Source organism: Indicator indicator, chromosome 1 (genome assembly GCF_027791375.1).
Source record: "Indicator indicator isolate 239-I01 chromosome 1, UM_Iind_1.1, whole genome shotgun sequence".
NCBI lineage: Eukaryota > Metazoa > Chordata > Aves > Piciformes > Indicatoridae > Indicator > Indicator indicator.
The window spans coordinates 74,855,118-74,882,899 of record NC_072010.1 but is presented as its reverse complement, the minus strand read 5'-3'; the positions used below and the strand labels follow the sequence as shown (position 1 = coordinate 74,882,899).

Below are 27,782 nucleotides of genomic sequence, written 5' to 3'. Positions count from 1 at the left end.
GACGAGTTCAAAGCCCGTTGTTTGACCCCAGGGGGCCAAGAGCCAAACTCCCGTGTACCAAACGATTACTCCAAATGATTCTCCCAACGATGTTGAACCATATATATATTTCCGGTCCCTTACAGTAGACTGGTAGGCGAGGTGTGTTTTTCACCAACAGATCGTCCTAAGCAACCAGCCAGGAAATAGAGATCTTTGGTGCTGTTTGTGTCTGAATGCTGAATGTGCCTGCCTGTGTTGTTCTGTGTGGTTTGTCATGCATCCATGGGTACATAGGATCATATCATTGTTTTGTTTGGAAAATCCCTCATTGAGTCCAACTGCAAAGGTGCAGTGTGTGTGTGTACTTGCTAGAATTACATGCTCAGTCCCACTGTGGGCAGCACCTTGGGGCATGGAACAGCAGCACTCTCTCATCTCTATTGGGCTTAAGTTTGGCAACCCCTATTAACACGCGAAGAAGCAGACAGTCCACGAGATAGGTATCAAGGGACCCAATTATTCAATGCGATTTGCCATTTCTGTGACTGGACATATTTTTTAACACTGGAGTACATATTTCACTTTCTTAGTAAATACCAGAAAACACATAGCCTCATACTACTTGTAAATTACTGGGAATAAATCTGAGTTCTTATTTTGACCTTTTTCTACTCTTAAAAGGCCAAACAGGGATATCTAAAATGTGCACCAAATCAGGTGATCATAGCTCCTTCTGACAGGGGGACAAAAAAAAAAAAGGGGGGGGGAGGGGGTCTTTGCTGATATTCATTCAGGAATCAAGAGAGTTGTGTTAAACGTGGCTCCCATGACACAAAGGCTGCCTGTGCTTTCCACTCCATTTAAGCCAATAGCCGTTCGTTAGGCAATGTAATTACAGTTGCCCTACCTTTCAGACACCGCATTGTCCACTTCCATGAGGCCTCCAGAGCCTACAGGCAGCGAGGGACACCAGAGGCGGGAAGGTTGAACCACCCCTTCCCCTGACCAGGTTCCGGGAGTTGCCGCTCGCCTTAGCCCCGCGGGCACTCCGCAGCTTTCCGGGACGGTTGTGGTCCGGCTCCGCCCCGCGGCCTCGGCGCAGTATAAGGCGTTCGCCACCACTCCCCTCTCTCCCTCCCCCTTCGCTCCAGATCTGCGCGGAGCAGGAGACTGCGGCGCGGTGGCCGCCATGGTGTTGAACCCGGTGCTAGGGAAGCTAGTCAGCAAGAGGGTGGTGCTGGCCAGCGCCTCGCCGCGCCGACAGGAGATCCTCACCAACGTGGTGAGTGCGGGCGAGCGGCTCGCCTTGCCGGAGCAGGGAAGGCCGGCGGCGCTACGCTGTGGAGCGCGGGCAGCAGCTGCCTGGCGTTAAGCAGGGCCCGCAGGGCCTGCAGCCTCCTGACACTCCAGGCTATCAGCGCACGGGAGCTAGCGGCACAGGGTGGGCAGAAACCCGAGCCGTGCCCCCTGCATCAGCAGGGTTCATTATGTTTGGGCATAAGCGGCGGCATAACGGCCGGGTGTACCCGCGCCCGTGCCTAGCTGCTGGCCTGGGTAGCGGCATGCAGAGCTGGGGACTTTATGGCTCCCAAACAGCCGTCTTGTTTCTGCCCTCTGAGCTGCGCCTCATCTTACCTATGATTTTTTTTTATTTTTCAATCCAACTTCATCTTGGTCAGTTTTCCTCTCTAAACAAGTTCGTGTGCATTAGTTTCGTGTATCATCAGTTTAATAGAGCGGATTAAAGTACCCTGCTGACGGGGAAATAGTGGCATTAAAAAAAAAAACAAAAAAAAAAAAACCAACTTGCTCTGGCTGTAAAGATGCCAGAATAATTACTTCTGACATATCGTAGAAAAGTTTAGAAGGTCTTCAAACGGACTGAAGTGATTGAAAACTCACTTCCATTTCTGTCACTTTAGATACTTAATACTGAAATTTCTCAAAATTTGACCTGAGCTTCTGAAACATGAAAGCTTCATGAGATTAGTATTCTGAGCAGGAAAGGAGGGCTAGCAAGGGAATAAGGTATCTGTCTCTTCTTTCTGAAAAGCACTTGTGAAATGCAAAGGGAGCCATAACTCATCGTTCAGACCATTCAGCCCCTGTGGAGGAATATGTCGACCTTACTGGGCATGCTGCAGGAGTTTTGAATGACATTTGCATATTATGTCTAATTTAGATTGCTTGTGGTGTAGTTGTTCTTCATGGGAGACATTGAAGTTGAATGGGAGAAAGCATGTTCTTTTCAAAATACAGAGATACAGAGATGCATCAAGGTTCAAGCATGCATTAAGTTATGAGAACATAACTGGGTGCAGTAAATTTATGGATGTAAATATGGGCAAGAAGTAGGAAGAATAGATTTTCCTTTTTTGATAAAACCATACAGAAACTGGCTCTTGTTTTCTGTTTGTCACATGTATAATGACACATAAAGTCTCGTTGGTAAAGCGTCTGTAAAAATATGCTACAGCCACACAAGTAAAATGCTATGGACAGATAATTTTTTTTTTAAATCCAGTAGTATACTAGTCTGTTTATATACGTTTTATACTGGTAGTTTTTTATAGGAAAAGAATTACAAAATTACTAGTGTGATTAGGCTTTAATAAATATTAAGACTAAAATCAAGTAAACAGCAGTTTAAAAATTCTGTTGCATTGGGTCCTTTGGGCTTTTTTGTTCATTTTTTTCGGTGGGCTTTTGATGTTTTTTGTTGTTGGTTGGGATATTTTTTGTGGTTGGGTTTTTGTTGCTTAATATGCAGCCTTTAATAACGACTGGGTTGCATTGCTTTCCTTTTTTACAGGGGCTGCGGTTTGAAGTGGTTCCATCCTGGTTTAAGGAAACACTTGAAAAGTCATCATTTGCAGCCCCGTATGAGTATGCCGTGGAAACAGCAAAACAGAAAGCTCTTGAAGTAGCAAACAGAATGCATGTAGTAAGTTGCTAACAATTTCATCTGTGAGATTTTCATCTTTAAGTGCTGCCTGTTACTGTGACTTAATGTGCAGGTACTTCTTAGGTGGTCTCTGAGTATATTGATTTTCTCCACTAAAGTCAAATGGATGTTCTTCTCTCATTTGTGAAAGATAGCTTCCCAAAATTAACTCACCTAATAACAAACAAACCAAAACAACAACAAAACAAAGGAAAAACTAAACAAGCCCCAAAAAAGGCATCTTGTGCCTGCAGTTTGGGCTTTCCACAAACAGAAGTGGCCTGCATCTCTTGTCAGCAAGCACACCTCTTGCTTGTGACAGATACTTGTAGCTCCTTCCAGCAACCAGGTGTGTGGCTGGACAGTTTTTCCTTCCAGGTATTTGTTTACTGTGGAGGTAGATTGTATGGGAAAACACTAATATGAATCTAGTACTTTGCTACGCTTTTCACTGAACAGTAGTTCAACTGATGAGTTGTGGCAAGAGAATAGGTCAGAATTTGTGATTATAGAGATGCTAGAGCAGAGCAGAAAAGGAACACAAATTTCTGTTTTAAAACATTCTGGACAAAGAAACAAGCAATTTCATTTTAAGAAGGGAGAAGCTGGCGTGATACTATGTTCTGTAGTCAAGGCATCTGTTTTGTATCCTAAGTATTATCAAAGTTAGTAATGCAACTTACACTATCAGTGGCATACTTGACTTCTGCCCTTGACTCAGATCACTCTTTCTGAGCACATAAGGCTGATCATTACAAGAACCTATTTTAAAGTCTAGCTGATTAGGTCTCACAAATTGTACTATAATAAATTTTTAGTAATACAGCTCTGAAAGAGAGGAGTATATTTGTTGAGCCTATATTGGTAACAGAAAGGGAATGTCAAACACTTGAAACCAACAACGTTGCCAGATGTCACCATTCTTCAAAGCAAATACTGCATTATCAGTGGTACAAATCGTTATCCAGGTTTACTGTCGGAGAATTGTATGACATTTGGAGAGTGGATTTTAAGCCCAGCCCCACTAACTGCCTTACGCTGGACTTTCATTGCAAAACACTATGCTAGTTCAGTGGATTTCAAAATGTTTCTTCATACAGGATTTTTTTTCAATTATAGCTTTAATTCAACTAAAGCAGATCAACAGCCTTTCTAGTATTACTGTTAAAGACACGTGTGCTGTCTTGCTGTGTTAAGTAACGGCTATGTACCTCATAACATGCGAGTAAATCAAACCTCACCTGTAAGGACAGAGGTTTAAAGTTAACAGTTCAAAGCCAAGAAAAGGCTACAAGAAATCTTTATATACCCCCACCTCTCAATTCCCCAAAATGGACTGTATGTGTTCCCTTTTCAGAGGAATAAGCAAAGTGTAGCTAAAGAAAGTTGGAGTGTTGTTTTTTTGTGGGTTTTCTTCAGCAAAACCTGACTTGGTGAAATGATCCTAAAGGGCTCAAAATTCCTTGCTTCCAAATATTAGGCACTTCCTTTAAAATAATTCTGTTTGCCACCCTGAAGACTAGAATGACTTTTGCGAATGTAGTTAGTTCTTTCCTGGTTGCATTTGTTAATCAGTAACAAATTTAGGCAGAATTTTGACCTGAGGATGGTCTGCTCAAGCCTCTGTTTCCCTCAATTTTATGGTGATAGTAAAAATCACTGTTCTATAGAAAGTGAAAGGGGAAGCAGTGTCTTGCTTTCAGGTCAATGTACAGCCCTATTTGTAAACCACTAAGTTTATGTTTTCTTACCTTAAGTTCAAAAATGCTTATTCCTGTACCACTTTTGAGAAACACCTTCTTTCTTTATGCCTTTGCAGAAACACTTGAGAACACCTGATGTTGTCATAGGAGCAGACACTATTGTGGTAAGAAGTCTTCTGTGGTTTAGCATAATTCGAGAAGAAAATACTTGTATCTTTAGGTTTGAAGTTGGAAAGTTGTCTTCACTGAGAAGTTTTACCTGCAATATGATGAAACTTTTTAGGTTTTGTTGGCGTGAGTGGTAGGGTTGTTTTTTTTTCTAAAAAAGGCACTGTTGGATATCTTGAGTGCTAGAAGTCTTGCTGCTGTTTTTGCAGAGACACTTCTATTGCATAAGTGTTGCCTTTGATCCTCTAATATGTAATGGAAATTCTGTTCTCCGGCAACTGTTGACTGTCAAGAAGATCATATGAACTGTTCAGTGTTGTGCCGTGTAGCAGGCGTTGCTTTATACTTGTCATCTCCACAAAGACAGTGAACAGTTAAGGATGTGGATGCCGTGAATGTTGCACTCATTATGTTCTTGACACTAAATACCTACTCTACCAAAGCATCTGTTCTTCTTGCTCTATTCAGTCCACTCATATTTGTAGCCCTGGCTGAAGTCATGGTTTCAATGTAATTTCTGAGCTCAATTTCTGAAAAGTGGAAAAAAAGCCACACACTCACTCTCTCTTTTTGTTTTAGTCTGTGGATGAGGAGATCCTGGAGAAACCAGTTGATAAGCAAGATGCTTATAGGATGCTGTCAAGGTCTGTAGTTTTATATATGTGGATATTAAGCTGTTTGTTTGAAAAGGTAGTGTATAGATTCCTTGATGTATATGAGAACTCCATCATTTTTAATGTCAGTCATTTTTAAATAGTGTAAGCCCATTCTGCCACTGAAAAAGACCATAAAATCATTACCCACAGGTACTTGCTTTTGTACCTTAACCTTAGGAAGCTGATCAGGGACATAATGGATCATTTTGTTTTCACTTCAATTAGTTTTCAGGGTTACTTATCACAAGACTCTATGTATGATGCAACTGGCACAGGAAGGGGAGATGAAGAGAAAAATCGTGATGGGAAGGAGGACAGAACCATCATAGAATTCATTGAGGCTTGACATTTAAAGGAAGAATATTGCATGTACAAGACAGTACATGGTGATACGTGTTCGTGGACAATTGCTTTATTTCTGCTAACCCAGGAGGCAAATTCTACTTCCATCAATGATCATCATGGGTGGTGGGCTAGTGGGTTTTGAGACTGCTGCTTTTTTTCCTAAGGGACGCTTTCCCCTACAAGCTTAACGAATCTTCAAGAAACAAAAACTAAGTAATTCTACACACCTCCTTTGAGAAGGGCGAGATGTGACGAATCCACTGTGTGGGCTTCTGATTAAGGAAGGAAATACGGAAGAGGTGCAGTGCTTGTTTCACCAGTTTATGTTTTAACTCAGGCATCCCCTAAAGAGTGAATGCAAGTGGCTTGGTAGTTTTTTGAGTTTGATTTTAGATTTACATTTTTTCATTGATGACTCGGGCTGAATTTTTTATCCTTTGGCAAGTTACTAACTTAAAAGCAGTAGTTTTAAAATATTTTTTTGTCTAAATGGTAGCAGCATATATAATTAGTAAGAGGTTCTAAAAGGGTTCTGTTTGGCAAGATTTCTCAAGACTGCTTTTGTTTGAAATTGTGCCAAGTTCGAGTAGTTAAAGTAATGGAGCTTAGTCTACTTCTAACACATTCAAATGGGTCAGGGTTTGTTTTCTGGTGTTTTGTTTCATTTTTTTAAATTCAGCATGTCAGTCTGTTATTCATGCATATGAAATACACTTAAAATTTAGCTTCTTAGAACTCCTCTTAATTTTGTTACATATGAACAAGAAATAGTGCAGACAAGATACATATTTGCATAAATCCAAGGTGTCAGGTTAAAATTTTCACATACTGTTTCATCTTGCAATTGATTATATAGAATATTGTGGAGGATAGTAAGGGTGTAAGATGTTTCTGATCACAGAATCTCTAGCAGACTATTCCTTGATTAGTGTCTCCCAAGATTCAAGTTCTCATGCTAACATTCTGTACACGTTAGATTAATAAACTTAAAGCCCTCAAAATTAAATGGCCACAGTGTAGCGCTCTGGAGCCACTACAAGAGAGAGCCCAGGGGTGTGGGATAAGAGGGAATCAGGCTCTCTTCCTCTGCACTCTGCCCTGGGAGCCCTGGGGTCAATCTGGACAAAGCAGGTCCATAACCTCTAGCTGCCTATCACTTGTTTAGTCTAATTTGCATCATCTAGCTATTTATTGGCAGCTTTCAGTGGAGATGCCTATAATAGTAGTGTTTATGGTGATTGGATTTTTCTTATGCATCTGAAATAGTTGTTTCTCTCTATGTACAGTTAATAAGCTTATACCATGGACTGTGTGTAGATGTTGGTACAAATGAGATTTTGGAGTCTTGAAGCGATTGCATCTCTTGAGAGTATGTTTTTGTTTATTTCTTTTGCCAATATCTTTTCACCTATATTGAAAAAATAAAATGAAATACATTTATTAAGGATACATGTCAGAACTATCAAGTGATGTGTTAATATAATGGTCTGTTTCTCAGGCTGTAGTAACATAATCATGTAGAACATTTTTGCAGATAACAAATTTCATAAAACTGTTCATTAATCTGTACTTTTTTCCTGACAGGTTGAATGGAAAAGAGCACAGTGTTTTCACAGGAGTGGCTATTATACATTGCAGCAGTAAAGGTACATCTGTCATTTTATTAAAACTTGGTATTTTCATTAAAAATCACTGTCCTAAGGACTTGTACAAGTGAAGAAACAGGATGAAACTTTTCATATCAGTCTGAATTGGCTTCATACTCATGATGAGAATTACCTTATAAATATATAAATTAAAAGCACCCCCATAAGAGCCAGCCTGCTTACTGTATTCAGTTTTCACACGGGAAGGAGAATGGCAATTAAAATGGACTTTAGAAATACTTTCTCTGAAGGCTGTGGGACTAATTAAAAGACAACTGTAAACTCTAGGAATATTCTGAATTAAATTCAAGTAAGTCACTACAGACTGTGGGGCCAAGCAGGATCTGATCTGTATTATCTTTATTCCTGTGTTCTGTTTACAGTGGTCGATGAATACAAATAGTTGCAACATCTGTAGTAACTTCATTTTCCAGTCAATAACAGAAACTTAAAAGCCCATTTTTAGGGGATGAGTATGCCTCAGACTGTTAATGAACTGTAGGGAGCAATAGGTCAATGCTCTTTATCAGATAATTTATACAGTAAGTCAGTGGTTTTTATGAGAACTGTACCATTAATATCATTTGAGGAATTTTTGATTTGAAGGCCTTGCTCTGATAATTATGCCAATAATCTTTTAGTAGAACTTCTGCAAAGGTCATCTATCTGATATTTTACTGTACATAGTCTCTGCAGGAAAATCACTTAATGGCTTTTAATCTTTACTGGAGTAGTTGCTCTTAACTCTTCTAACAGAAATAGTCAGTCATCCAGTATACTTGACATGCTAGCATAGTAGAAGGAGAGCTGCTGCAAAAAACCCCCAGAATGGCCACATGTTATCAAGGGTTCTTGTGAGCAATCCATCAAGAATAATAATGCCTTAGTTTAGGAAGAAAGTAAAAGTGCACAGAACTGTAGTCTCAATTCCATGGCAGATGACAGCACATCTCATTTAAAGTTTACAAATTTTAGCCACATTATACTCGGATTAATAAAATTATCATAAATCTATCCCCCAAGTGATGCAATCAATGGAAGTGTAGCTGATCAATTTTGTTTGTTTTTTACAGTACTGAAAAACAGTGTAATCTGTCTTCATATGAAAGAAATTTTTATTTAATCAGGATTGCTAAATGCTTTTTTAGTACTAGCAGCATTAGCAGTTGGTTAGTATTTTTTCATTGGTCTGTACTGTGTTTTTTTTTTTTTTTTTTACTCTTCCAAGAATTCCCCTCGTGTCAAAACAGTGGTAACAGGGGATGCTGATCTTTGTATTTATAGAAAAGCGTAGAGAGAACTAATTATCCATAACATGCCCACTCATTTGTGCAAGGCTGTTTCATTTTAGAAAAGCCTCCAGTTGATGTGATACCAGATTGACAGTGTACCATATGCAGCAGAGTTCCATGCCCTGGTGTGCAGTACTTTATTGCACCACTGGCCTTCTTTCAACCAATTCTAGATAAAGAAGTCTGAAATAATCTTTTTTTGTTGAGAGATGATAGGAAAATCACACTGATGGATACTGATGGAACTGTTGGATGCCTGAACCTGCGGTGCAGATGCTGCTGCATGTTCACATTAACTCATTTATGATAGAGAAGTGTTTAACTATGAGATGGTGTTAAGAGTTCTTTGACAACAGTCATAAAATTAGAAGGGTGTCTGTAGCCTTTTTTGTATACAGTGCTGAATGTGTATGCTAGCACTCTATAAAATGCTCTGCATAAGCATCATTTATTAGTTTAAGAGTGCATCTCACACAGGGAGATCAATGTTAGCCCAAAGACAGGACTGAAGAGGTTGAAAACGCAAGCTTTTGCTTTTTTAGTGACGTTAATGACTATTCGTAAAGAGCATTATTAGTCATTGGATATATCTGTGTAAGTAGCTTTATGGCTTTGTTTGGGAATTAAAGTTAATTCATTAATTAAAGGTAATTAATTATTGATTAATTAATACAAAATAAAACTGAGATGTTACGCTCCCTAAACTACAGTTTCCGTTTCTAATAAGACCTCTTCCTTTCTGTAGATAATCAGCTAGAGACAGAAGTCACTGATTTCTATGAAGAGACTAAAGTAAAATTTTCTGACCTGTCTGAAGAGCTCTTGTGGGAGTACATTCATAGTGGGGAGCCAATGTAAGTAAAACCGTGAGCTATCACACAATACTTTGGGTGATATCATACAGCCTAGTAGGTCTTAGCGTACATTAGTAGCCAGCAGCATAAAACATTTTGTTCTGCATTCTGAGAAATTTTGCTGTGTGTATGTAATAAACTACAGCATGGGTGATGCAAGGTGGGTGTTCTGTTCTTCCTGTCCAGAGCTATCATTCCTCCAGGGAAGGTGAGTTACCTCTTTATTCCCCTAATAAATTTGAACAGTGAAGACTGTTGAAATACTCTGGACTAGAGCAAGCACTCCTGTGATACACAATTATCTCTGTTAACAGAGGCATTCAGGGAGCTTGGATACCTAACATAATGGATAGTTCTTATTACAATAACAGATGAAGAGAATGAGGATTGGATGACCAGGGTATTGGAAAACTTTATTGAAAGAAGCTAGAACTTGGTTTATTTTATCAAAATCACATTGATGTGATGGAAAGGAACACCAACTTAATTTTCTCTTATTATTGTAGCTAACTTATACGTGTTCCTGTGCCGTAACTGTCTTAGCTTATGGCTACCCTTGTAATTTGCTAGTTACTTATAGACAGTATTGATTCCACAGAAGAAATAGTATGAGAACAGAATGCCTAACTACTTCTAAGATGAAATTGACTAGATTATTTGTTGTGGAGTCTCCTTCTCTGGAGACTTTTCAAAACCCGCCTGGTTGCGTTCCTGTGCAGACTGCCCTAGGTGATCCTGCTTTGGCAGGGGTGTTGGACTTGATCTCTGGAGGTCCCTTCCAACCTCTAACATTCTATGATTCTATAAAAAAAAAAGTACTTATTTGGAGACAACAAGAGGATGTTTGTGACTTTGTGGAGTTTGCCTTTCCTTTGTGTTAGCTGAAGCTTAGTAAAGGCAAATCAGGTCATAGCACTGTGGACTGCATATCTGGTGATTAGAGCTGTACTCTTGGCTTTAACTTCAATTCTGACTGTAAGAAGATCAGTCATGGTGGTTTTTAAACTCATCTGTGCTATAAAACAATACAGTCATGTTTTACTGGGGAAAAAGGAATCACTGTAGACTTTGGATTTAAGTGATGTGTGAGTGAGGTATATTTTCTGAATGTGTAAGGGTCCCAGCTTGTTAAAGACACCGAAGTTAAACTTTAAACTGGATTATGCAGAGAATAATGTTTTGGCAAAAATACAGTTTATAACAGAAGTTTCTAGTTAAGTTTTTGGAGGGTGATCTTTGGTATGCAGCTGATCATGAAGTTGCAATTTGAAGGAGAAATGACCATGGATTTTTTAAGTACAACAGGTTGAAAAGTATTTTGGAGTATTCCAATTATATCCTCTGTAAGAAAATACACTTTAGCAGTGTTGTGCTGCAGGAAAACGGCTCATAAGCAGTGCTGAGTAATTCTGTTGATTCTGCTGAACAGGGTGTGTGACAGCAGGAGTTTCTTAGGAACCAGAGGTTCAGAGAATGTATTTCTGTAGTCTCTGGAGCAGAAGCAAATCAGTCTTCACTCAAATAATCAAGGATAAAAAGCACTTGCTCTGGCCTTGAAAACGAAATATAAATAAAGCTTCCTATAAATTCTGCGAAACAGTAAGGAGAAGTCTTTCTTGTTTTTTTTCTTTGGTTGGTTGATGGTGTTTGGGTGATTTGTTCCCTTCTCCATGGCTACCCATAATGATTGCAGATTTATGTGCATACAGGTTTTTCTAAAACCTACTGCAGTTAAAATGACCATTTGCTTATTTACTCTCTTGTGCTGTTGAGGATTGGATTGAGTTCTTTAGATAGAAAGGACAAAATCAGTATACACTATTTTAAAAGCCAGTCACTGGGGACAGGGGGACTAATTCTAGAAATATATAGCTGACTTAAGGTATGAATAAGGAAGGAGAGAAAGCACTGTCTCAAGGTAGACAGTGATGAGGCTGTAAAACCCTCAAAAATTTTGGCTGCAGAAAAGTTGGCCTTTCCCTTTTATGTTTCATTCATATCCCTCTTCCCAAACAAGGATATTCTGCCTGCTGTCTTTCTTATTTTCTGACTCTGTAGAAAGAGGGCTGGACCACAGTAATCCTGACTGTTTTGGGCTTGTGTAGTGAATAGACTTGGTTTCTGCCAGCCTCTTTGACCCAGCTTTTTATTCTGTAATCTTTCCCTTGTAAACTTCCACCTCTGTCTCTGCGCACAACTTGCGGTCTGAAGACCCTCTGTGGGTCTTGGTACCTCTGCTCTAAATAGTGTCAGTGAAACCGAAGGCCCCTACTGTACTGGGAAAGAGGAGATTACAGAGTTTGGAGCTCTACAGTTTCAGACTTAACACTGAAGTAATAAAATGTAGAAGATAAATTATTAACTTTCTTCCCTTGTATAATTTTTCTCAAGAGTTACTTCCTATAGCAAATACATCTTCTAGATTTTGCAAATAATAACAGTCTCCCAGCACAAATTAGCTCATGGATAGCTTGAGGTTATCAGCTCTTAGAGAATAAAAGCAAAAATCTTCCAGGTGCAGGATTACAGAAGTAAGGGGAGCTATATTGTGCTTATACTAGAATTAAATTTGAATCTTGTTTTTTAATCTACCATATTGCTACAGTTGACTCCTCTGTATAAAATAGTTGTTCTTCATTCACCAGAACTCACTAGTAAGTCTTTTTCTTGTACCCATCTATTCCTCTGCTTCTTGGCAAGTTCCTGTGCAAATGGAAATGCATTTCTGACTGATTCCATGATGTGTATATGCTGACTGAACATCTAGCTGTTGCCCTTCCCCAGGGAGAGGTGACCAACTTTTGCTTCTTCTTACCTCTGTCACGCCAGTCTCTCTCCTCTATGAAAGCACTAAGTTCATATTTAAAGGAACTAAAGGTGGGACTTATCTGATCTGTAGATATGTGAAGATACCTAAGTTTGGGTAGCCAGTCAACTAACTAGTAGTTGATGCAAGAAATTAGTGCACAGTTTCTAATGAATTTTAAATGGTGCTTCAGTAAAGGTGAATTTTGTCAGTGGTGTGTTTATATCTTTCTAATAGTGAATCCCAGTCATAAGCTCAGTTGGACTCTGTCTAATGTAGCTAATATTTGTCTGTACTTCTACTAATGCAACTGTATGGACCAAGGCACGTATACAACTGTCATACACATATTCTTGCCTTTGAAAATCTACCTAAAACCCAACCAAGCCTCTCCATTTGTCAGACCAGTAGTTCTTGTTAGTGCAACAGTGATTTATTTGATCATTGGCTCTGCATTGGACAATTTAGATATTGTATACATGTATATACTATTTTATGGCATGAATAAAGTTAAAGTTCTACAGCTAATAAAGGATGTGCTCTTCAAGAGTTACAGCTCTTTCCCATCACATTGTGTGTAGGTTTGGTTGTTCATGGGTTTTTTTTAAAATAGATGTTGCAGACATTGCTGCTGTATTTTGTGTGGGTTTGTTGACTTTGAGGTTATTTGTTTTTAATAAGTGTATTTTGCACACATTCCTACTGAAAGGTATCCCTTTCAACAGGCTGTTAATTAAAAATGGTTTGCTGGCAGCAGTGATCTTACTGTCAAAAAGTCTTTAAAATGAGTTTGGGGGGTTTTTTATTATAATGCAAATTAGCTGATGCTGTGCCTAGTCTTATAAATTAGATCTTAAAGTTAGTGCTATGCTAATAAAAGTATCCAGTTACAGAAGCCATTCAGAATAGCCAGAGCTGGTTTTGAGAGCTATGTAAGTACTGGTACGTTCTGGGGTTTAGCATGGAAGACACTTGTTGAAAAATCAATGGAACTAACTACACAGCATTACACTTTCGGATTAGAAGTAGAGAATCCTACTCAAGATCCAATGTCAGAATATAAAGTTCAATATAACAAAAAAAAGGTGGCCAATTGTGTTACTGTCCTTGTTGGGACTATGATATCACTGCTTTTGATAGTTACAGTGTTTTTGTTGCCCGCTCAACATATACCAGAATAACTGCATCCTGTTGGACTGTTACTTCATTTAAAAATGAAAATACCTTTTTAATCATTACAATATTCCTGATTTAGATGGCGTAAGTCTTAAGTATGTTATAAAAGAAGGAATAATTTAAACAATGACAAAGCTACACAGTGGTGCTTAAAATGCAAGATTAAAGAAAAAGCCCTGTTCCCTGGTTTATAGTAATACAAAAATTACATTTGCTGAGATGCTGATTCCTCCATTTCTCTTGGGGAGACTATTGCAAAAGGAATCCATGAATAAGTTCTAAAAATGTGAAAAGCTGATAAAATCAGAAGATAAAATCTTCCGATAAAATCAGAAGATAAAAAATCTATCTTTTTTGTGTAATAGCCTTCTTTTACACGTAGTATTTGTAATTCCATTCTACCTGAAGTTAATAGATTGGAGACTGACTGACCTTTGGTTTCAAAGCTTGCTGACTTAGGCTTTCAGATTCTTGTGTTATCATGTAGTAAGCATACTTCTAACGACCTTCTTTCTTAAATCTGAATGGTAAGATTGTTGATCTATTGCAGCTTATCTGCCTGTATGCAATTACATTCCACACAGTGGAATTTGCTTAATTACACCTAAAAACAAATTGGATTCCCAAAGTTACTCCTGTGAAAATACATTCCTGTGCCAAATTACTAGTATTGCCCTGACATCTAAGAGCACAGTGTTGTGAACCACAACCCTACTATATCTCAGATGGTTATACAATAATTATGTAGCACCAAATGGGATGGTACTAGATTTTGTATTTGAATGGATTGTTCCTCCCCAGGAAAGTCCTATCTACTTGATCCTCATTTTGGGTATTGCTGTGACTAAAATCTGCCAGACATACTACAGTAGTTGAGTTCTGAAGTGTCTTCTTCAGTGTGAGCTCGTTTTGGAGCTGTTGTATCCCTAAATGTCCTTCAGCCTCTTGCGGGACAGAGCAAAGGTCACTATGCAGCTGAGTGATTGAGTAGCAATGTTGTGTCAACACAATTTGACTATAGTCAACTGATGTACCTCCTTCTTAGGTGACTATGGGTCTTGGATTGTCTGAAGCATAAAGACCTTAGGCTGCTTACCCTTAGTAGAAATGCTGATGTTTATATTTATCATGTGATTTATAAATTGAAGTGTTTGGCCTAACTAGTAGATTTAGTCTGCCTCTGATTTTAGTACATGAAGGAATAAAGATTCCTGACTCTGCAGTACTGGTGGATAATTTATTTTCTGTGCTACCTTTACCTTTGTTGGTTTTGCTTTTTCTCCCCCAGGGACAAGGCTGGTGGATATGGAATCCAGGCCCTTGGTGGAATGTTAGTTGAGTATGTCCATGGAGACTTCTTGAATGTGGTGGGATTCCCCCTGAATCACTTCTGCAAGAAACTAGCAGAATTGTACTGTCCACCCCCTAAACATAATATACAGCATAAGAAGTATGACTCTATCCCTTCTGTGGACACTTTTGAGAACCTAAGTGATGGAGAAAGTGAATCTGCAAATTTCACAGAGCACAAAGGTGCTAATAATTTGGGCAGCAGTGGGGTGTGTTCCTTAGGAGCTATTTACAACTCTAAGAACAGTTCTAGTGGCAGAACTGGTTTTGTGCTACCTTTGGAAAATCAAAATGGAGTGTCAAAAAGTGCAGCAAAACTTCCACCTAAAATTGTAGAGCTGATGGATGGTTTTAGAGCTTCAAAGGTAAGGGAAAAAATAAAACCACTCATTACATTGTTGACTGAGATGATTATTTCATTGTACTTCAATAAAAAGGTAATGTGCAATACTTGAACTGGTGTAAGAATGTATTAATAATTAGAATAAAAGGACCATTGATGTACCAGAGAGTTGAAGACAGCTGAAACTTCTGCTGCAGTACAAATATTGGGGGGGTTCTGTGTTTGCTCTTAATCTGTTTTATGACATTTCAGTTATCTGATACAGAATTTTGTCTCTTTTGTTTATAGGAAAGAAGGGTTGGTTTGTTGGGGTTTTCTTTTTTTTTTTTTTTTTTTTACTGATCACAGGAGCACAATTAAGTAGGAAATTATCTTTACATACTCTGTAAAGAAAGCATTTAATATGGTTATCTGACTTAAAACTATGACAAGAATTGCATATACTGTATTTCTGTTCTAACTTTTAATGCATGGTATTAGAATTCTGTGGAAGATCTTAATTTTATTGTTCCCTTTTAATGGAGATGTTTTGGTTTTTTTAAAAACCTTATTTCATGTTCCAGGTACGTTTAGCTGATAGTCTCCATGTGGTATCTGTTGTAGACATACACATAACAGCTTACAAAGCAGTGTGTGTAGCAGCCAAGTATGATGGGAAATAAGTAGCTGGACATCTTAAGTGCTACAACATAGTGAAGTGAATAGTGAAAAAGGTGAAGGAGAAATGAACACAAATCATTCAAATAGGTCAGTGATCTCCTGTCAAGTTACTCATGTTTTAAGAGGAGGTGAAAATGCTGTTAAAGTGGCTTTGAAACGACAAACATAGAACTAAAGATATAAAATTTTGAGAGGGAGTGAAGGGAAACACATAAGACAGTAATCAATAGTTTTGCTGAATGGGCAGAAAGTTGTACTTTGATCTGAAGGAAAACCACAGTGTGGTCACTGTTAATCTGCGTGCTGCTTGCAGGCTTGCAAAGCAATATTGAAATAATTGAAATAAAAGTAGCCTTCAGATTGCTGTATTTGCAAACTTCCTCATGTGTCCATAGGGAGTGAGTTCTCATGTATTCAAATGGGTAAGATGATGCTTAGTATTTCTTCAGCTTAAAAAATATGAATTTGGAGAAACATCAGCATTTTGTGTGACACATTATCTACACTGTTAACAGTGATGTGGTGCTGAAATCTGTTTTGTGCAGTGAAATAGTGGGGGCTATAAAGAGAAGCAGAAGCTTTCTTTTCCCACTAATCCAGTGTAAAGTCATAGTAAGAAGTGCTTAGTTTTATGTTGAACTAGTGGTAATTTTTTTCCTCAGGCCTGTATCTTCATAACATAAAGTAATAGTTTCAGTGAGTGCTTTCTGTGATCTGACAAACCAGATCACCTCTCCACTGGTAGAATAGGGATAAGAGCACAAAAATATTTAATTTCACGAAAGCTCCTGAGTTCTATTTCACTTTGATCCTTGAGTGTTGTTTCAAGGACTTCCTGCAGGCGAAGATGATGGTGCCTGTTTTACTCTGACTGTTGCAGAACAGGAGGAAACCAGGGCTAGATTGTAGTTTCTCAAACTGAGTATGTTCTGAATTTGCATAGTCTGATACATACTTGGACTTTTGAGGTTTCTTCTTTGATTTTTTTTATTTTTCCTTTTTCTCCCCCTCTGTAACTGAGAATTACAGAATGGCAGACAGTGATTTGGATCAGCTAAGTTTTTAACCCTTCTTCTCACCTTTCTCATTCCTGTTCTTAGAGTTTCCAGGTGATACCAATCCAAAGATTGAGCAAGTCTTTGAATCTGAATGGTTGCAGCATAATTGCATTCAGCTCAGTATTGTGAAAGCCTGGACTGCAGTAAATCCCAGCTATGTGTTCTTAGTAGAATGACAAAGGAAGCTGTAAAAAGAGAATGAAGATGATAAAATATATAGACACATAGTAGTAGACCTTATTTTTCTCCATTTTATTTTTATTAATCAGAATGTCAATCCATTTTTTCTTTGATTGTCTTTGATTTTTTTATGTACATTATATTTGCCTGCAGTTGCTAAGAACTGGATTCTGTGATTGCTGTGTATGTTTCCACTCTTGTGGTCTGCAAAAGATCCTCAGGTTTAGGTGTTTTAACTGGTTCAGAATACTTAAACTGCAGAATTGCAAATTAATTTCAAATTGAGAAGTATATATTACCACATCTCACTAACTTTCTGGTTTGGTTAGCATATTTGTACAAGGTCAGTTAAGTTTTTCAGCTTAGACAGCTGCATTGCCTATGAGATTTTCTTCACCATGAGGCACTAGCTGTTGTCTTTTTCCCATTCCACCTGTACATGTCCCATTAGGGTGTGCATGTAGTCCAGTTGTGCTCTGAAGGTGCTTTTTTTCTCTTTATTTTTTATTAATCAAAGACCAGTATTATAGCAGCTGAAGCTGTTACAGTGCCTTAGTGGAACTCTCCAGTTCCTTATGTTTTGGCTGAATCAAATTTAAAGTCTGTAGACTATGTCCCAGAACATTTTGAGTTCCCTCTCTCCCAAACACCTTTGTGCAAAATTCTGTTACTTGACTAGGATAGTGAAACCCTCTGAAAGGGAAGGAAATGTATCATAGCATTTTTAGTTTTGTTAAACCATGGTGCGCTTTCAGTAATTGTGTAGGATAATTCTGGGCAAAAGGTAAACTTATTTTGTTTCTTGTTAAGTCTTTTAAAATCAGCATGCTCTTCTAATAATTAATGATTGATTTTTTTGCTTATGTGTAGGCTCTGTTTGTAGCCTCTAAACTGAAAATATTTGATCATCTGAAAGATAAAGGACCACTGAATGCTGTGGATATTGCAAATGAGGCTGCAGCCTCTGTGTGTGAAATGGAAAGACTCCTTGATGCATGTGCTGCTCTTGGATTACTGGAGAAAACACCACAAGGTGACTAATTTCTCTTCCCTTCAACTGTGTAATACTGAAAGACATGAAGAACTGGAAGAGGTGCTTTGAAGGTTGCAGAGTCTGACTTGATCTTGGGGGTAACTTGGATTTGTGGGAAAGGGGAATGGATTGGTGCTCTTTTGCTTCCAGCTTAGTAGCTGGAATTGTTTCATTTGGGGGCAGGCTTTAATCTAATTAACACATTCAGATCTCCTTTGAGGAATCCTTAGATTGCTTTTGCATTCTGGACATAGTATTGACCAGATTTCTAAGAAAAAGTTTTGTGGGCAGTGTTAGGGGGCAGCATAGTAACTTAGACGTACCATTTGCACTTGGGTCGTAGTAACCCTCTGCATCACTACAGCCTTGAGGAAGAGGGGCTGGAAAGCTTCCCAATGGAAGAGAACAGGGGGTATCGATCAACAGGTAGTTGACTATGAGCTGGCAGTGTGCCCAGGTGGCCAAGAATGCCAGTGGCATCCTGGCCAGCAGGACTAGGGAGGGAAGTGATTTTCCCCATATATACAACACTGGTGGGGCCACACCTTGAGTACTGTCTACAGTTTTGGGATCATACACACAACAAGAAAAACATGAAGGTGCTGGAGTGTATCTAGAGGAGGGCAGCAAAGCTGGTGAAGGATCTTAGGAGGAGCAACCCCAGTTTACCAGGAGGGAGCAAAGATACCGAGGGAAGACCTTTATCGATCTCTACAACTCCCTTGAAGGAGGTTGTAGTGAGGTGTGTGTCAGTCTGTTCTTCGAAGTAACAAGTGATAAGACAAGAGGGAAACAGCCCCAGGTTGCACCAGGGGAGGGTTTAAATTGAGTATGAGTTAAAAATTCTTCACAAAAGGGGTTGTAAAGCACTGGAACAGGCTGCCCAGGGAAGTGATTGAGTCGCCATCCCTGGAGCTATTTAAAAGGCATGTAAGTGTGGTGCTTAGTGACATGGTTTACTGGTGAACGTGGCAGTAGTGGGTTAATGATTGGACTGGATGATCTCAAGGGTCCTTTTCAACCTAAATAATTCTATGATTCTATCAGAAATAAGGACCAAATTCCATTTCCTGCTGCAGCAACACAGAGTTGCAATCTTCAGCAGAGAAACAGGAGAGCTCCAGAATGTATGCATCTCTCTGGACTGGAACAGTACTTGAAGTTGTATGTTGGTGAGAAAGTCAGTAGTGGGACTAATTTTTTTAGTCTGCACTATGTAGTTACAAGTTTCCATATGCATCATTTACATTGTTTGATTTGAAGCAGTCAAGTGCCAATAAAAGGAAATAAAGAAGGTTTTCAGGTCTGTTAGAGGACAAGACCAAGGACAATATCTTAAAGGCAAAACATGCCTTTAACAAGCATGAAATCGAAGGAAGAAGAAGTCCTAATCTAAATAAAAATGCAGTCCAGAATGAGGAGCTTCTAATAATATTCTTCCATGAGTATTAGGTGTCTGAAGTATCTGCTTTAAAAGATACTTAAAATCAGTGCTTATCTATATCTTCCAGCATCTCAGTTCTTTTTATAAACAAAGTACTTGCTCCTTTAAGAATGAGAAGACCTTTAGAATTATTCATAGAAATCTCTCCAGTAAAAATATATAATCCTAAAATCAGGATTTGCTAGCTATTTAACAGCTATGCAGGAAAACATGCCTTTGGATTTTAAATGACAGTGGTAAATACTGAAACAAAGCTCATTACAACTGGTTTCTTCCCATAAGGTTACAGTAATACAGATTCAGCAAACACCTACCTGACCTCAGATGGTGAATACTCAGTTCATGGTTATATTATCCACTCTAATGACCACCTTTGGCCTCTCTTCACAAATTTGGAGTCTGCTGTCAAAGAAGGCAGCAGGCAGAGCCATCAAGCCTTTGGAAAGAAAGAAGATGATTTATTTAAGGTAATGTAAACTCTTACTACTATCAAAACTAGCTGTGAGGAGTCCAGAACTGACCCAGGAGCAAATGGGAGACCGAGCTGAGAAAGCTGGTCAATCTGAGAAATAGTAGAAACATAACTCACTAGTCACAGACTTGTCTTACCTTCAACTTGAGTGTCTAAAGTGCTGGAGCAATCCCAGCATGTACTGGGAATTTCAAGTGCTGATGAAAATTCTCTGGCTAAAGTGTTGCCCATCCAGCTCTCAGAACAGCCATTTACATTTATGTGGCCTTTTTATAAAACCAGATAACATCTTATCACACATGTACTCCTTACATATTGGATGCCAATAACTGATGTCCATCCGGTTTAATCTGTGTTACATAATCAAAGCTGTTTTCAACGTTGCTTTGTGTTGATGCAGTGGAGAAGAGATCCAGTCCTTTCTATGAAGGTTTGTAGTTTTGTATATGATTCAAGCCAGTATGTACTTGTGGTAAGAACTGTAATCTAAGGGATGCCATCCAGAGGGACCTTGACAGGCTGGAGAGGTGGGCACAAGCCAACCTCATGAGGTTCAACAAGACCAAGTGCAAGGTCCTGCATCTGAGTCAAGGCAATCCCAAGCACAAATACAGGCTGGGCAGTGACTGGCTGGAAAGCAGCCCTGAGGAGAGGGACTTGGGGGTGCTGGTGAACGAGAAGCTCAACATGAGCTGTCAAAGTGCACTTGCAGCCCAGAAAGCCAACCAGATCCTGGGCTGCATCAAGAGAAGTGTGGCCAGCAGGTCAAGGGAAGTGATTCTCTCCCTCTACTCTGGTGAGACCCCACCTGGAGTACTGCATCCAGTTCTGGAGCCCATATTACAAGAGGGATATGAACATGCTGGAACATGTCCAGAGAAGGGCCACCAGGATGATCAGAGGGCTGGAGCACCTCTCCTATGAGGACAGACTGAAAGAGTTGGGGCTGTTCAGTCTGGAGAAGAGAAGGCTCTGAGGTGACCTTATTGTGGCCTTCCAGTATCTGAAGGGGGCCTACAAGAAAGCTGGGGAGGGACTTTTTAGGATATCAGGTGGTGATAGGACTAGGGGGAATGGAATAAAGGTGGAAGTGGGGAGATTCAGACTGGACGTGAGGAAGAAGTTCTTCACCATGAGAGTGGTGAGAGCCTGGAATGGGTTGTCCAGGGAGGTGGTTGCATCCTCATCCCTGGAGGTGTTTAAGGCCAGGCTGGATGAGGCTCAGGCCAGCCTGATCAGTGAGGTGTCCCTGCCCATGGCAGAGGTGTTGGAACTAGATGATCCTTGTGGTCCCTTCCAACCCTGACTGATTCTATGAATCTTTTCTTCCATCTGTTTCCATCTCTGTAGCATTTCTTTTCCGATGGTAGCCCAGATGGATGTGTTCATACTAGAGAATCACATAGAGTTGTAACTAGCCTAACTTGTTATTTGTCCACCTCGGAAGCATGCTGGGGTCAAAATATTTGTGCGTTTTAAGGAGAGGGCTAGTTAAAGTGACCAGGACAGACATTATCTCTGACAGCAATGCTGGCTTAAATTGAACTTCAGAGTTCATTCTGAGGTTCTTAATTTGTACTTAATTTCTAGGTGCTGATGAAGGCAGTCTCCTAAAGCTACAGCCCTCATTTACAGTTGGTGGAAGAAAATAAGGGCTTTTGAAGACCTGAGTTCCTGTTAGCTTAATGTTAGTATGTAGATTACTGGTGCTAGAATCTCCTTTAGGAATCCTTTACAGGCATTTTAAAGGGAGTTTAGATACTTTGCATTAGGAGAGATCCTGCAGTAGATGCTTACATTTGTGTGCTAGTTGTTTGAATGTAGGTGAACTGGATCTCACCCGTTCTTAAATATCTGGATTACCAACTTGAGTTTGCTGGGGTGATGCTTGTGGCAGACGTCATGACCAGTTCAGGCCTGGGTTCCATATGCATACAGGATAATATGTCCAATATGGGCTGCCTATGGCACTCTGCATACCACTAGAGATACTTCTGCTTCGTGGTAGCTGTAAAGCCAGACATAACTGATTAAGTCTGTAAGAAAGGGATACATAGAGACATTCATGCATAAGTTTTGTTTCCGAGGTAAAAGCATGACATTCTAGTACTGAATGCTTTCATTTCACCTAATGAAAAACACCCACAGCATGAGCTTGTTTAAGCTTATGGCTCAGTCATCTACTTATTTTCCTATTATGGGAGAATAAATGTCAGAATTAAATGAAAGTAATTTGTGAGTATATCAAGATGAAGGAAGAACAGTTAGGAGACCAAAAGAAACAATTCTTTCCTTTCAAACAGTTTAAAGTCTGGAGATAACTTTGCTGTGGAGCAGATGGGTTAGTAAAGGTGTATCAATGGTACAGCATTTCTTTAAAAACACTTTCTAGGTTACTCCTTCTTCCTGTTAGACTGCCCTACCTTCAGTGTGCAGAAGCGCTGAATTTAATAGCCCCTGGGACATTACCAAGGACTCAACCAGGTTCAAATAAGTCAAATGTATGTCCTTTGAGACATACTGCAAAATGTGTCTGTGATCAGTACTTTGGACAGGATCCTAAAATTTGCTTATACTAGAGTGAAACAGCAAAGGACTTGGATGAGCCACTAGTCAATGGCACTTTTAACTGATGTTCTAATGTCAGCATTCTAATGTTAATGGTGTGCACCTACTGCCTTGGTTCTACATACTTTTAGTTACATAATGAAAATAAACTTGGGGTGTTGTTTTGTTTTTGGTTTTTTTTCCTTTTTAGGAGTATTATCACAGCCAGGAGGTAAAGCAACGTTTTATGGCTGCCATGCACAGCATTGCCCACCTGACAGCAAGAGACGTGGCTACAGCATTTGATCTTTCACAGTTTAAAACTGCTTGTGATTTAGGAGGTATTACTTGTAATTGCACTTGTATACAAATTGAAGGGAGAAGTTTTATTTCAGTTCTATGTATGTTATTCTTCTGGTATTCTGGTATTGTAACATTAGAATAAAAGGACTGAGTGCAGTTAACTGAAAGCAGAGTTACCTAAATGGTATCTGAGTAATTTGAAATAAGCGACTGTTTGCCACAATCAGTTGCATACTGACACAGCTCAACTCGGAAAACAAGATGGTTTGTGGCTCAGCTAATAGAATATTGGGCTTGAGCTTCATTTTAAATGTGCTGTTGATGTCCTTTAGCATGTCCAAGACTTTCAAAAGTCCCTCTATATTGGAGTGTCAGACTTGACATGCTGCACTGCTAGAGTATGAAGTTTTTTGATTCTTTTAGAATTGGTTCCTTTTGTGTATGGTGTCAGTTATTAATATCTGAGAGGACCACCAAATGTTGAAGACCAATGACAGTACTTTTGGTTAGTGTCCTTTCTTGCCCTGTGCTTTGAGTTATACAGAGTAAGTGTTACTACACAGGGAAAGATCCACTGAAGAAAGATCACTTAGTGCCTGGGGAGGTGGGATGGCATGTCAGAGGAATTAACACAATACTGGTGGTGCAACCTTTACCATTTGTGCGGAGACTCCAAGAATTTACCATCCCTATCCTTCACCATGCCAGAAAGTATTTGTCAAACTTCTGTCAATGTGTCATAAATGGTAGATAGTTCTAGTGCTCTTCATGCCCAAACCACATGTCCTTGCCCTTTCATTCCTGTTCTTCTAGCTCTAAAAAAACCCTGTGGTATTTGTATCAAAAGTCCTATTAACAATTCCATGATAGTAAGGAGTTGTGCCTGTGTTCCCCAAGCTTGAAAGTATTGCTTTATCCACCAGGAAATGGTCATGTTAAGCATTGAGCTGTGTACCTCTAATTCTCTTTGATGTTTATTTTAATGCCATGTACAACCTTGCCTTTAAAAATGTCTGCAAATGCTGGGGGAAAAGACTTGATTTGACTTTTTTGCACTTCCAACAGGTTGCACTGGAGCCCTGGCTCATGAATTAGTACAAATATACCCAGATCTCAAGGTCACAGTATTTGACCTTCCGGAGGTCATTGCAAACACCTCTAACTTCCAGCCTTCAGGACAACACACAGCTTCAGTGACGTACATATCAGGTAAATGTCACACATGATCTTTTGTCTTATTTCTGTTATCCTGGAGCACAGGGGGGCTCTTGCTGCAGAAAATGGTGTGCTATCCTGCTCCAGCCCTACAGGTGTGTCTTAGTACAAGGTAATGTAGACCCATCCATGCTAAACAGGGGCATTGTATTTCTCAGGCTTGTGGAGATAAAAACAACTTGGCTATGGTTGCAGAATGTGGATAAATAAGGACGTATAAATTAGTAGTTTTTGAGTACCACTGGGAGTAGAGGCTGCATGTTCTTGTCTTAGGCTTTTCTTTCCTAGGCAAGATGAACATGGTAGCTACAAATTGCTTCAATGTCTTCTTCCTTGTTTTAGGCTTTCTCTCTATTTTTGTGTTACAGAATTCTTACCTGTGATCTGCACTTCTCTTTAACTATGCTTTCTTTATCTGCAAATCAGTGCATACCTATACCTGTTCATTCTTGTTTCTTTCATTACCTCTGCTGAAGCTCCTACCTCCTCCGCAGTATTTTTCATTTAATTTTGTAGGGGTGATCTCTGTGGTTTCTCTAGGAATGTAGTAGCTCTGCTTTCCAACAGGTGACTTCTTCAAGGATAACATTCCAGAAGCAGATCTTTATATCCTTTCCCGTATTCTTCATGACTGGCCTGATGAAAAGATACATGTTCTGTTAAGCAAGATATCAGCTGTTTGCAAACCAGGTAAGTTTTTTTTTTTTTTTTATCTTGTAGCTTAAAGGTGCATATTAATACACATATTATAAAAGCATATTTTTCTGTCTGATCATGGTAGCCTTTGCTTGAATGTCTGTGTTGGCATTATGGTAACATCTGCTATGGAAAAAAAAAAAAGGGCAAGCAGAGCTGCTAATAAAACTATATAAAATAAGCCCTTATTATAGTTGAAGGTTTCATGTACAACTATGTTATCCCCTGTAAGCCCTATATCATCAAATAACTAAGTATGTGCTTATACAAAAAATAGTCTAACTAGAGCTCCTTCAGGTTAATGAAGAAGCAGTTTGTTTTGCTCTCACTTTGCTGTCTCAGAACATGGTAAATTCTAGTTCAGCACTACTTTATGCACAGATTTCATGAGAAAGGTCTTCTGCTTTCTTCTACATTTGAATCATAGAATTATAGAATATCTTGAGTTGTAAAGGACCTGTAAGGATCAATGAGTCCAACTTCATGCTCCTCACAGGACTTCCTAAAACTAAACCATATGATTAAAAGCGTTATCCACATGCTCCTTGAACTCATACAGGCTAGGTGCTGTGACCATTTCCTTGGGGAACCTCTTCCTAGTGACCAACTACCATCTCAGTGAAGAACCTTTTTCCTAATGTCCAATCTGAATTTCCCCTAATGCAGTTTTATTCCATCTCCTATTTCCACATGTCCTATCACTGGTCACCAGGGAAGAGATCAGCATCTCCTCCTTGGTTGCCCCTCTTGAGGAAGTTGTAGATGGTTGGAAGGTCTTTCCTTAGGCTTCTCTTCTCCAAGCTGAAGAAACCAAGTGGCCTCAGCTGCTCCTCAACTTGCTTTCGAGGCCTTCCATGATCTCGGTCACCATCTTCTAGACACACTCTTAATAGTTTCATGTCCTTGTTACATCAAGGCACCTGAAACTGTACACAGTACTTGAGGTAGGGCTGCAGTGGTGCAGTGCCAAGTGGGACAGTCACCTCACTCAACTGGCTAGCTGTGCTGTGCTTGCTGCACCCTAGATACCATTGGCCCTTTTGGCTGCCAGGGCAAACTGTTCACTCATATTTAGACAGCATTAAAGATCAAAGGAGAAGACAAAAAATGGAAAATCCTGACTGCTAAAATCAGCTGATTCCTTAATCCAACAGAATTCGTTGTAGCTGTGGTTTCCTTCATAGAGCATTCAAAATTAGATCTAAGCCATAAAGTACAATGTTCTATAAATTATGAAAGAAAATTGTGGGTGAGTTAATTTTATGCAAAGATTGGGATACAACAGATGGCTTAAAGGAGTTGTTTGGTTCAAATGGAAAAAAGAATGACTTTAAGAGCAGGAGTCAGGAAGCCATCTGAACATCATTGAAGTGAAGTGAAGATACTGTGGTCTAAACTCCTCCTTCCTTTTAACAATTACATGGTTGCTTCCAGGAAGAGAGTATTGAAAGTCAAATTGTGTCACTGATGAATAAAGACCACTAAAACACCAGTCTGAGGGGCCTCTCTAACCATTTCTGAACAGAACTTTACTGAACCACTTTTTGTTGTTTTGGAAATGCAGGAAGTGCCCTGCTAGTGGCAGAAATTGTGCTTGACGAACAGAAGATGCATCCTCCTAGAGCTGTACTGCAGTCCCTTAGCATGACTGAAGGCAAGCAGAGAAGTGGCTCAGAATATATACAGCTACTGGAGAAATACAGATTCACAAATGTACAAATTAAGATCACAGGAAACTTAGTAGATGCTGTTTTGGGCTTCAAGAAGGATCTGTCACCATAGTGTGCCCAAAAGCAAACTGGGATGCTGAGTTTTTACAACACTTGTGCAATGTACCTACAGTCAGCCAGCCTGTATTGTCAGTTAGGATCATTTTGACCCTTTATCTGAAGCGCTAATGTTACCGACCTTGAATAAAAGTTGTACTGCAGCTTCTGCAAGACTGAGTTCTAGACATTTGAAAGTGTCTGGAGCAGGCTGAAACTTCTATGTGTTAAATACCTTCATGTCCAGTTCTTTTGTCTAGTTTGCAGACCACATTAAACTTAGACTTGACATAGCTGTATAGCATGGCAAGTTAAAGCTACAAGCTTTTATGACCCAGATAAATACCTTACTTTTCTTGGACCTTAAAATTAAAGAGAATTCTTCCTCTGCAGTGTATTTTGTTGTTTCTGCTAATTTTTATCAGAAATGAAAAAGAAAAATTAATACTGTCTGTCTGGATTTGAGGATGCTAGTCCTCTTTTTCACTTTTCTGTGGGGCTTGTCCAAAGACATCATAAGGATACCTTTTTTTTAAGCACTTGTTCAACAGGCAAAAGTGAAAATACAGCAAAGCTCATACATGTTCCTACAGCAGTCAGAGAAATTTACGCAGCCTCTGACCTCCACAGTAGGTACCTACAGAGGCTGCAGGTCAGAGCTGTAACCTATTGGTTCCTATCAGTTTCAGGGTTTTCTGAATATAGTTAAATGTCCATACACGCTTTCTGTCTCATTATTTGAGATGAGTTTCAGGATTTATGTATAAAATTCTCTTACAAAAATTAAAAATAGAAGTTTCTGCATGTTCCAGTCTTTAATTGGTGAAGTATCTCCAATACTCTATCTCATCTCTTCAAGTAATTTGTCACTAATGTCACCTCTCCTAATGTTTACTTTTTCCTGATACTTCTTTGATATTTATTTTCTTTATTTAAAATGGACTTTGTACTGGAAACCTTCCTGGAAATTAAAGTTGCACTTTCAAACTAGTTTTCTTCTTTGTCAATTATGAGTTTCTTGCCTGACATACTTCTGTAATCCCAATGAGCTAGTGTGAAAGAGGCTGTATCTAATCTGAATCCCCAGCCTCAGCAAACTAAAGAGTTGGTGAGTAAGGTCAAGAGTTGCATCTGCCTGGTAGG

At 39.3% G+C, this 27,782-nt stretch overlaps 1 protein-coding gene across 1 annotated transcript; it reads left to right on the top strand.

The window, feature by feature from the left end:
• Nucleotides 1-1,171: 1,171 nt before the first annotated feature.
• Nucleotides 1,172-26,681, top strand: ASMTL (acetylserotonin O-methyltransferase like). The gene is made up of 13 exons (XM_054382619.1): nt 1,172-1,264; nt 2,795-2,926; nt 4,746-4,793; nt 5,377-5,441; nt 7,383-7,444; nt 9,482-9,590; nt 14,861-15,287; nt 18,034-18,196; nt 19,923-20,107; nt 22,871-23,000; nt 24,028-24,171; nt 24,745-24,867; nt 26,438-26,681. Exons 1-13 carry the CDS (start codon nt 1,172-1,174, stop codon nt 26,653-26,655), a joined length of 1,899 nt encoding a protein of 632 aa, XP_054238594.1. The 3' UTR covers nt 26,656-26,681.
• Nucleotides 26,682-27,782: the final 1,101 nt, after the last annotated feature.

Coding starts and splice junctions, on each gene's coding strand:
- ASMTL (XM_054382619.1), top strand. CDS start 1,172: ATGGTGTTGAACCCGGTGCTAGGGAAGCTAGTCAGCAAGAGGGTGGTG. Junction 5,442..7,382: donor GCTTATAGGATGCTGTCAAG/GTCTGTAGTTTT, acceptor TTTTCCTGACAG/GTTGAATGGAAAAGAGCACA. Junction 24,868..26,437: donor ATCAGCTGTTTGCAAACCAG/GTAAGTTTTTTT, acceptor TTGGAAATGCAG/GAAGTGCCCTGCTAGTGGCA.